General features: G+C 55.7%; 1 protein-coding gene across 2 annotated transcripts in view; it reads left to right on the forward strand.

The window, feature by feature from the left end:
• Positions 1-2,225, forward strand: part of LOC117640630 (octopamine receptor beta-3R-like) — an 89,749-nt gene extending 87,524 nt beyond the window's left edge. For both annotated transcript variants that reach the window (XM_034377327.1, XM_034377336.1), the window contains one exon: positions 52-2,225. In XM_034377327.1, coding sequence (XP_034233218.1) covers positions 52-268 — 217 coding nt within the window. In that variant the 3' untranslated portion in view covers positions 269-2,225. The remainder of the gene's footprint in view (positions 1-51) is intronic.
• The last annotated feature ends 9,099 nt before the right edge of the window (positions 2,226-11,324 follow it).

Consider the following 11,324-nt stretch of genomic DNA (forward strand, 5'->3'; position numbering starts at 1 on the left):
AGGAATGTAGTCCTTATTTGGCAGGAACTGACGTCCGACGTTTTTCGATAGGTACGTCATCACTACGTTGTGTGGAGAGGCCTGTCCGTCGCCCGACATGGTGGTGGCTGTCCTCTTCTGGATAGGCTACTTCAACTCGGCGCTCAACCCACTTATCTACGCCTACTTCAATCGGGACTTCCGGGAGGCGTTCAAAAACACACTTCAGTGCTTCTTCCCGTGTTGCTGTACCTGCTGGAAGCCAGCGTCTCCTGAGAACTTTGTCTAGTTGTGTAAGGTTATACTGAAAATGGTTGTCAAAGTACCAGTTACGTACGATTGTAAATACTAGAACGTTCAGAATAGGATTAAAGTGTTCTGAAAGCTCTTGTGATTTTCCGGTTAGAATATTTACCTGGGACAGCGTCAGAATTTACTACACGTCTGGATTGCGACCAGTGACTCTTCAACTTATGTTTAAATTCTATTCTTCCTTATTATGTAATATTGCCCGCAGTGATATCTGAGCAAACTATCTAGACAACTCATCCTACTCCTACAGCCTGCCTTATAGTATGTTTAGATGAATAAACACTTAATAGTCATTTTTTCGATGAATTTAAAACAAATGGACTAATTTAGGCAATGAAAAATCTAATGTTCACTTGCAATAATTGTAAAATCTTTGTGGTGCTCTCAAAATGAAAAAGAACATTGAATATATCTCACATTAGAATAGACGCAGTGTATGGTTTCTGCTGTTTCTTTTCAAATGGATGGGCCTTTCTGTCAAAAACTTTCTGATTGAACACTTACCCTTGCTGAATAGATTTTCCTTTGTAAGTTATTTTAATGTGATATGCCATCTGCGTGTATCTGGCTGGAACTGAGCGTTTCACGACTGCTAAGCAGGCTTACGAGGTCAAAGAATTTCTGTAGAAGAAAACGTCAAAATGCCTTTCCCGTTCGCACTGATAACATTTATGTCAGAAAGGTAACATTTGTCCATGCCCTATTGTTAATGCCAAACCAGATCAAGCAAAACGTTGAAAGCAGGTAATCTTTGACCGTGTGAGTTTTGCTCTTTTTATTAAATTGGTACCTGACTTGATTCTTGTAGAGAATTTTATTCTGTGGGAAAAGACTCCTATGAGATTATTTGTTCGATAGGATAATTATCAATTTCTATTTACATGTATAATATATTCTTAGATTGTTCCATAAGACTTCACGGTTTCCGCGTGTTGTCTGTCCTTCTACGACTGCTAACATTAAGTATCAAAATAAGTTTAAAGACATGCTTGGAAATAATAAAATGTTACTAAACTTAAGAGTAGGTAAATTTGAAATCACAATATGGTGCTATGTAGTGTTAGTGAAAATGAATTGATATTTTCAAACCTGTTATTTTTCGCTAATGTAGCGACACATATTTTGTACTAGATACGACAGTCACTGTTACAATCAACATGGCTCATGACAAAAGCTACTCGACAGATCTGATAAAAAAGTAATAAGACCACGTCATTATAGCTCAAGTATAAACACATTTGTCAGCAACTCTGATCATCGAGCGATTCTTCTGCAAAGATTTTGAAAGCCCGTTACTTTGAAAGTCATATCTTGTTGCAGTCGAAATGCCTACAAGTGTTCTGACTTTGTTTCCCGACAGAAGTAATGCCGAATTATCTCACACCGCGAACAGCAGCGGAGGCTTCCTGCCAAAATCCTCGAGGTGTGGCGGCTCTCAGCACGCTTTAGCGCCTTAGCCCTGAGATTCCGTGCGCCACACTTCCATTCCTACCAAAGTATGCAAATTGCGTCCCCAACCTCGGTGTCCCGCCTCCAGCTCGCTTCTGCACTTTACTTTGTAGCCAACTTCGGTGAGAACCCAGATTCAGTAAACTCTGCTTCAGAAGACGTTTTGCTTTGGACATTTGTTGTAAAAACAATATTATTTTTCCATCTTGAATGATGTCTTTCTGCTAAAACAATGGCTGTAAACGTCATGCATTAATCTTCTTTCGGTAGAACATATGGACTGTGATAAGGACTTGAATTTCTTTCCAAACACTACGTGTATCAGCCAATTACATGAACATGACATTTTGTGATGCCGACGGAAGCTAAAAGGTGCTTGACTTTGAAAAATGACTGTGATATTCTCAATTGTTAATAAATTTGTAAATTATTTAAACAAATAGTGATAGTTGTACTCTAAATGAGTAAACGAGAAATTAAATTAAAACTCCTCATTTAGCAAATGAACTAGCGCTTAAATTATTTCAACGCCCTTCCCAGCAAAGACATTGCACAAAGGCATCTTGAAAAAGTTCCAAGATAACCCGGTCTGTTCTGGGAAACGCGTGAGCTTTATTCCTCCTTAGTTCGTTCTTGGGGAAGATACTCTTGGTTCCAAAAAAGGCCTCGTGCAGTGGGGTAGGTTCCATACGAGCAGGGAATACTCCAACGCTCCGGAGCGGCAATACCCCGCACAGAGCAGAGCAAGCCGAGTATAGATGCTTCCCGCGTTGGGCATGAACGCGCAAAATCCATATCATGGCCATTTCCAAGCGCCCAATATCCAAATCTACACAAGGAGGCGATCGAATTTGACAAAAAAATGGGGATTGGGCACAAATTTCCTGTGAGCCATTCGCTTTACTACCCGTAGCAGAAGCCCCCTCCCAACAAAGGAAGGCAAAGCACTGCCTTTTTAACACCACCTTCTGGCATGGAAGTGCGTTAACTCAAATTTTGATTGAGAAGACATAACCTTTTGCGGCATCGTAAGAGACCCTTCGGCTCCAGACGCGCCGATACTCTTTCCGTTCTGGCGTGGGGTATAGCCACGAGGCGTCACGGAGTATTCCCTCTAGGCCGTCGCTACGCCACGGCTGGGCCAAGCGCACTGAAGAGTGAAAACAGCGTGCGATTGACTTAGTCCCTCTCTGGCCAAATCGAGTTTGATAGAACAAATGAGTCGTTAAAACAATGCTGTTCCTTACGTATTGAAAATGTCAAAACAGGTTGTCCGAAAACCAGTTTGTTGCATAGTTAAAATATTTTACAGGCACTTTTTTGTCACAACAAAAGAGCACTAACAGTTACTACTGGTGGACACAGTCAACATTGTTTTGGCTCCGCTGCCGTCTGAAACTTGTTAACAAATTTTTCCATTTAAAATGAAAATAAAAAATGGCGCACTGACATAAATTGGGAATTTAACGCGGGCAGTGGATGTAGGTGTCGGGCGAGGCCGGTGAGCGAGGCGAAGGGACTCTCCGGAACACGGGTGTGGCGGTCGCCGTGTCAGCTGTCAAGGCCCGGCGGGCGAGCGGGCCCTCTTCACGTATTCAGTCCGACATTAAGCCGCTGCGGGTCGCGCGGTCAGTCCGGCCGGACCTTTGACCTACCGGGCAGCTCTTGATTCATCACTCGGTGGGTTGGTCGAGCCATCCTCCGGTGAAGCTCGGAATGGAGGTGACGGTCTTCGTCTCGAATAACCCCGCACTGACATTCGGGAGTCATTCCCGCCAGCATCCGCCTGGCGTCCGGTCGCCGCCCCTGTGCTTCCGGGGCATTGCCATTTCCGGGACTCCCCCACGTTGTGGAGGTTTCCGGGAAGCGAGGGGAGTACCCTGCTGATGCGGGTCATGCTGGGCCGTGCGCTTGGCAGTGCCCCACGTGCCTCTCAAACTGTCATCCAGGCTGGAAGAGTGGAAGTGGCATTCGGAGAAGCGCGCACAGAGGATTTGCATAGAGAGCTGTCATTAGCGGCGGGGGAACACTTCGAGACTCGCACGGCGGGGAGGCCATTAGTGGGGGCAGGGCAGGGGACTTGTGAAAAGAGCACCGTCGCCCGACGCCGGGCAGTTCCAGAGAGCTCGGTCTCTCGGAACCAGTACAGGATTCCCAATGACACAGAGAAAAGGAACGTCAGTTCAGAATCATGCTGCAGGCTGCACTGTTCCACAAGCTGCAAGCGCCCCGGGTGGTCTTGGCCGAGGGCGGCACGGCGTGGGCCAAACCCTTGCACTACCTTGCCGGGCTTGGCCACCCCCACCCCTCGGCGAGCGCGCCACCCCCGGCCGCGGCGCGGCGCCGCTCAGACAGTCCGTGGCCGCGGCGACGAACAGACCGAGGCGCTCCGGACGCTCCCCGACCGGCACGGCGACGACGCTCTCGACGCGAGCCGGTAGCCCGCGCGCTGCCGGCCAACGCCGCGGCATGGGTGCCCCGCCGCGCCGTGCCAGCGCCCCGCGCAGCGCCCCCACGGCCTCCACGTCGGCGGCGTGAGCCTGCGGCCGCCTCCTACATGCACCACAGCATGGCAGTGACGTCGGACGGGCCGCGGCGTGCCCTGGCGCGGCGCGAAGAGTGTCGAGCTGCGCGGCGAACTGGCGTGCCAACCCCCACCGCCCCCCGCAAGGCCTCGCTCCAGTCCAGCTGACTGACGCGCGCCTGTCAGAGTGCCGCTTTCCTGTTGCGGTTTTCATTTCCCCGTGACGAGTGTCGACCGCCAGTGCGGTGCCAAAGTGACTGTATTGGGACTGAAAGTGCCTCGCGGGATTAAAAGCACGCTGGCCGAGAGAGGATTTTAGCAGCAGCGGACGCCACCGCGGGGATGGGCGGGTGAAGCTCGGTGAGTAGACAGAAGGGTGGGCGCTTCACCACCGAAAGCTGCTCTCTGTGAACACAGAACAAAGGGGAGGTGCGCACACCCAGCCGTCGCGCGAGAACCCAGCAAGCTGGAACACTTTAGAGGCAACAAATTGGCTGTCGATAGTGCTGAATAACACATGACGCAGCTTGTCTGGAGTCTGGAGCGCGGGAGGCGAGGCGCGGGGCTGCCTCCGCTGCAACATGTGGCGCCGTTGTTTATCCTGGAGCCGCTGACGGTCTACTTCCTGCCCACGCACCTGCAGCCCCGGGAAAGGCCTACAGTAAACATTAGGCGCCACCTGCTGGAGTCAACCCAGCGTATGTGTGCGTGTGTGTGTGTGTGTACGTGAGGGCAGGCGCAGTTCAGAATGGATCGCAGTAAAAGATGCTAGTCGGCGTTGCGCGAGAGAGCGCGGGGCTCAGTAGACAGTCCCGCCGAACTTCGACGCGCTCACGTTGCCTACCCACCAGGCGCTCACCGCTGGCGGCCTCGCCCGCCCCAATATTTATTTCCTCGTCGCTCGCGTCGCTCGCGGGAAGAGGGGAGGCAACGGCACGCCCACCCGCATGTCACACGCTGCGCGTCGCTCCGCTCGAAGGCTTTTCAATAATCTATCAAACGGGCCGCGCGGCGTGAGGTGCTGCCGCGCTGCCGCATGCTGCCGAGCGATTCCACGGGGACTCGTTTGGGCTGTCCTCCTCGCACCTCGACGGGGCGCCCCGTGAGTGCGACACAGACAGAGCGACGAAACGACTCTTCAGTCTGTTGGGTGCGAACGCCTCGCCGGATTGGCTGGCCGAGTCAGAGGGGGTGGGTGAGGGTCTTATGGGCGTTAGAGCGTCTCCGCGCCGTAAACCGCACTTGGAGGGCGTCCCTCCCCTCCCCCCACCCCGCGGCGCGCGAAGCGGCCGACCGAGTCTGACCGAGTCGGCGGCCGGGGGCTTTGCGCTGCCAAAGGTGAAATGACAGTGTCAATTTACACACCTTGCCTGGGGCCTCGGTCGGGGGCTGGGGGCGCAGGCACGGTAATCCAGCGCCGTGCTACGGACCTTGCTGCACCGCCATTGCCACACGATCACGCTAAAGGGCTGCACTCCGAGCCACGCGAGGGGCGAGGGCAGAGAAAAAATTGCTCGCCTGGATGCAGATCAGCAATTCAAAAATCAGGGTATGAATTACAGGCTAAATAAAACATGAGCACCGCCGCCTCGGCTCCAGCACGACGCCGGGGCGCGCGGTGCTTTGGCCTGTGGTGCGCCGCCGTTGGCCGTGGCTGGGTGATGGCGATGCCGGGGGACTCTGGAGCGAGTGGGACGCCGCAGCTGGGTCCGGTCGCTCGGCCCTAAGGGCCCTAGCCCCAAGAGCCCCAGTGCTGGACCAGCCACTACTTGTCCTCTACCGTACCGCCAGTGCTGCCACCGTTCTGATTGCCATAGCAGCGCTGGTGGCCGCGGCCCCACAATACACAGCCCACCGCGATAAGAGAGGGACAACAAGGAAGGCTCTGCCCGGCGGCGTCCTCCGGGGCCTTTGTTTGGGCTCACCAGGACCCAATGGACCGCGGGGCCAAGCACCCTCGACCGGGTCGCAACGCGGGGCCAGAAGCCCTGCGCGGGCAGGCAAAAGTCACAACACTTTGTAGCTACTCGGTTAACAGGAGTAGATCCAAAACAAGCCAAGTCGTTAGATAAGACAGGGCAGTCCTGTCGTGAACATGTTTAAATCAGCCTTCGGGGACTGCAGACTGTGCCCGGAGAGTTTATGTCTACCTTATCCGTCCTCCCGATCCTCTGTGTGGGCCGCGCGAGCGGAGGCGGTTTACAGCGCCAGTCGCCCTTTGCCTTGGCTCTGCCGTCCTGGGGTGGTTCGCGACCGTGCCGAGGAGGCGGCCGGGCCGAGGGCCGGGCAGCCCGGCATCTTTCCGCCATCGATTGGCGCGTGCGTGTGGCACGGCAGAGGTGGAGGCGTGCGGTCAAAACTTTTCGCGGCTATCGTGAAAACGTAACACAACAACAACAACCCAGCGTGCTAAGTGCGCGCCGCTTAAAGGCGGGTGCGGCGATAAACCGCTTTAAAGTTGAGCAACCGTGTTTTGTCGCTGTCTCTCTCGCACTTACGGGGCATCCCGCGAGGGAGCGACAGAGGCAGCGCGTGTTGGCGGTGCGCGTTGGACCGGCACAGGATCAAGACGACAATAACGTGCCGGGCCGCCCGAGCCATCAGACTGCGGAAGCCCGGCGGGAGAGGCTTACTTAGGCCACTGTCAACGGATGGCAATAATTAATCAGCCTGTGCCACGCCACTGCACCGGCAGGATGTAGCGTGTACACAGCGCCGCCCATCGGTCTCCTTAACGACGGTCCGATTCGGCGTGCCCGGAGGCAAGCCGAGCCGAGCGTGCCCGGGATGCTGGCGCACAGTGGGCCAGGAGACCGGTGGAACGGCCAAAATTCTAGACGCGTTTTGAGCTCCAGAGTCGCTAAACAGGACTCGAACCGAACGTGTCACCCCACCAATGGATAGCTCTCCGAACGAGGAATCCATTGGTAGGGTCACACGTTCGGTTCGAGTCCCAATTAAGCGACTCCGGAGCTCAAAACGCGTTTAGAATTTTGGCCGCTCCACCGGCCTTCTGGCCCACTGTGCGGCGATTCCATCGGTATCGGTTTGCCCAGGGCACGCCCAGCGCACTGTGTCGCTCTGTCTCTCTCGCACTCAGGGGCCGTTTCCATGGGGTGCGAGAGGGACAGGGCAACCTGGCTTCCAAGAGCGCAGCCCTGACGGAGGCGGCCGGGGGACGACCACATTGAATCCCCCTCTCGCAACGGTCATGGGTCTCTTTACAACCTTACCTAACCACGCATCATGTGGCCGCTTGAGAAGGTAGATCACAGACCTCCGCGTCCACGGTTCCGCAGCACTTATTTAAGAACTGGTGTATACGCACACCAAGGTCGATCTTTAAATGAAGACCTGCAGGATGACCCATGTTTGCAGAGCCGAACATGTATTGTTATCCGGCTCAATAGAGTGGCAAGGTTGGTGCCCAAGCTGTAGGTCTTCCAGGCTGTTAGCTTAATTTGGAGACAGAAACAAAGTTTGCGTGATTCGTAGTTCAGAGGTTGTACGCGGAACGGTGCTTTTGACAAATGACCATGCGCTGCGCTATGTCGGCACAGAGATTCGTGCGCATGTTTGCAGTGTATGGCGGTCGCGGCACGGCGCCACGCGTTCCCCACTGCGTGCCGATAGTCCCAGTCAGCCCCAGGCAGCCCGGCCGGGCCGGTGTAGTATTGACTGGCGGCCTGCCGTAGCCCGGCCGCCAGGCGGGCCAGGCATGGGCCAGGCATGGGCCAGCAGACAGATTCCGGGCCGCAGTTGTCTCCCTCGCACTCACGGGACGTCCCGCGTGGGTGCGAGGGAGACAGAGTTACGGGACCCGCTGTCGCTCGGAGCCAGCCTGCAGCCCGGCCAGGGCCCTGCCCTGACCATCATGTCCACCCCGCACGCGAGCGGGCCGCCGCGCCAGCCTTGGTTACTAATAGAGTAAATCGTGTGGCCGGCCCCGCCGCCCCGCCGGCCCCTGCTGGCCTGGTGACCGGCCCGGACTGTTACCCGCTTCGGATTTATTTTCCCTTTTTGTACCCCACACTCGGAGCGTCACGCAGCCGGATAGGAAAAGAAAGGCAATCGGTGGGCGACCCTTTCCCGGTTCCAGTTTCAGCCGCGCAGCGCTTCAGCAGTGACTCAGCCCTGGTGGGAACCCCGTTTGGCGGCACGCGGCCGGCGGAAAAAAGATGTACAAAATGATTATCTGGCTGGCTGCACTTGGCAGGCGGGCACCGGCGGCGGCGCGCTGCCGACTCCGGAGCAAAAAAAAAACTTTCCTTTGGGGCCACGTTGCAGCGACGTTTTCCACCCTGTTGTGTTTTTTTCCTCTCTCGAGCGCGCGTGGGTGTAGGTGTGTGTGTGTGTGCTGGAGGTAAAGTAAATTCCCAGGGATGAAAAACGGACGCGACTTTCCCGCCAATGGCTTTGCTTCCTCCATTCAATAACTGCCGGGTGCCGTTGTCAAACAATGGCTCGCTGGCGGTCAATCCCTGCCCCGTCCCGTCCCCGTTTCGTCGCTGTCCAGTCCGCTCAATCGGAGAATCAATTTTCGCAAACCGGCCGGGATATTCATTTTGCGCAAACTCGGTGCGGCCCGTGTGTTTGTCGCCGTGATTGCGTCGCGATACTGCAGACTGGTTTCAGAGAGTGGGTTTGTTTCTCTCGCACTCACAGGGCGCTCCCTGTCAGGTGCGAGACAGACGCACAGTGGGTCAGAGGGATGGAGGGGGCGGTCGACATCTCAGACGCGTTTTGAGCTCCAGAGTCACTGAATGGGGCTCCGAACCGCACGTCCGTCCAAGCAGGTTCCCTGACCTACAGAGGGAGGGGCCATGGCCGCGTGCGAGGGGCCGGGTTTGCACAGCGGTATCATTGCCGTGATGTCGCTGACGATCCACCCCGGCCATCCTGCTCGGAATCGATAGCCAGGCATTCCTTTTCTAGCCACCCAGTCTGCCGGGCTCAGCTGCTCGTGGACTGGGCGTGTGCGTCTGTGAGCCTCTTTCAATGTGTGAGTGTCTGTGTGTGACACTGTGTGTGTTCGCTGGTCTCCACACCGGGTCCTCCTGCCACTGCCTGCGGCGGCGGAAAAAAGGGTTTAAAAATATTTCCCCTCACCGGCAGCTTTTCGCGGGACTCAATCGTGAGCAAGGAGCTTGGAGAGAGGGAGAGAGCACGCCTACTTCTTGGGGTTATTGCGCGCTCGAGTATACTTCATTTTCAAAAAAAAACAAACATTGCGTGTGCACGCGATGCAGCTCCGAACCCACCCCATGGCCGTCATCAGGTGCGGCTTTCGCTGAGGGTTTATGGGGGTAATTACAATATCCTTAGCTAATAGATGGGCCGCCTGAAAGGTATGCAACACGCACAAAATCACCCGTGTGCAGTTGAGCCGTGCTTCACACCCTCCTGAGGCAAATCCCGGATCCATGGCTGGCCGTCACGGGCATGGCCCGGCAGTGGCACGGCAGTGGCAAGCTGTTGGACACATAACTTGGTTACCGCGGCGGGAGCGCGGTGGGGCCTGGCCCCGTTGAACGGGTCCAACCAATGGAACGGCGCCCACCAACGAACGGGTCCAACCAACGGCACCCAATCAGGCAAAGTGGCCCGCGGCTTGCCCGCGGCGACGCAGCCACGCCCGGCCCTCCATCAAAGGCCGCGCTTTCAGCAACACCGGTATTGATTGCAGCTGAAATAATCATCATCTCCCTACTGTGTACTGGTGTGTGTGTGTGTGTGTGTGCGTGTAGCGATTTGACGGGAGAAACGCCGGTCCAGAATGGAAATGAACACGTGCCGGAACAAAGCAAGTTCGCCATAAATCTGTCCATTGTGACACGTCATTTTGACCACCTGTCCTGCCGGTGGATCGGCGTCCGTGTATGTCAGAGCAGTGTGTATAATTTCGTTCGCTTCGCGTAGTGAGGTCCGGGCCGAGTGTGAGTAATGGTGCCCCTCCTCACCTCCTCGCAAACTAAAAAAAAATACATAAAAATTGGACACACACAAAAAATGGCCCTAAAGCAGCGGCGATACGGCGCGCGGCCCCACCTGAGCTACGCCATCATTTCCCCCACCCCGACGTCCCCGGCCCGTTCGGCCCGAACGAGTAAACGGGGTATAAAGGCAATATTAATCCCAGGCCGTCCGTCGCGCGTGTGGAGGGAAGAGGAACGGAACAATACAACGCGGCACTAATTGCCTTCCGAGGAGAAGAAGTAGAAGAAGAAGAAGAAGAAGAAGAAGAAGAAGAAGAAGAAGAAGAAGAAGAAGAAGAAGAAGGCAGGTGTGGGCGCCTTTCTTTCTCTGCGAAGGGGTGGGGGACGACGAAATCCAAGACGAAATGTGTCGGAATTGACGACGACACCGTCAAGTGGACGCGAGACGCGGACGGCGGTGATGCCCCCAGGGGGCTGTGGAGAGAGAGAGAGAGAGAGAGCGCTGCCCAAACGTCGTTGTCTCTCCGCGGAATGAGATCCGGACCAATCATGGCGGAGGCGAGCGGCGCGCCGATTCATTTCGGCCCGTCGAAACAAAGCCCGAGTAAAAAGATGGCGGTGCACACTGCGCGACAAAAGGCGACGGCAGCGCGCTCTGGCGGCAACGCGCTCTGTGCGGCCGTGCAACAACTCCTGATGACATTTCAGATAGCCGAATATAGCTGGTTCCAGCTGCGGCTTTCGACTCCACCGCCACTCTGGCCCGCTCTGCTCCGCTCTGCTCCCCGCCTCGCCGGATCCGCGGGGATTCTACGGGCCCCTCTTGTAGCGCGACCCCTTTTGCCCCCTCTCCCCGCTGGAAGCACCCCTAACAGGAAATGGGGGACAGAGATTGGAAGAGTAGCCTCAGCCCCGCCGAACCGAGCCAGAGCCGCGTCTGGCGCAAGCGACCGCCGCCGCCCCCCCTGCAGGTAACGGGGCGTGCGGGTACACTGCAATGAAACACATTCGAAAGGCGAACAAGAGAGGAACGCAGATCACCGCACACAGCGTGCCAGAGAGAGAGGAAAAGAGAGAGAGGAGAGAGACTCAAACGGTCGCAGCTGGAAGCAGAACTGAGTGCA

This window comes from Thrips palmi, unplaced genomic scaffold (assembly GCF_012932325.1).
Source record: "Thrips palmi isolate BJ-2018 unplaced genomic scaffold, TpBJ-2018v1 HiC_scaffold_1, whole genome shotgun sequence".
NCBI lineage: Eukaryota > Metazoa > Arthropoda > Insecta > Thysanoptera > Thripidae > Thrips > Thrips palmi.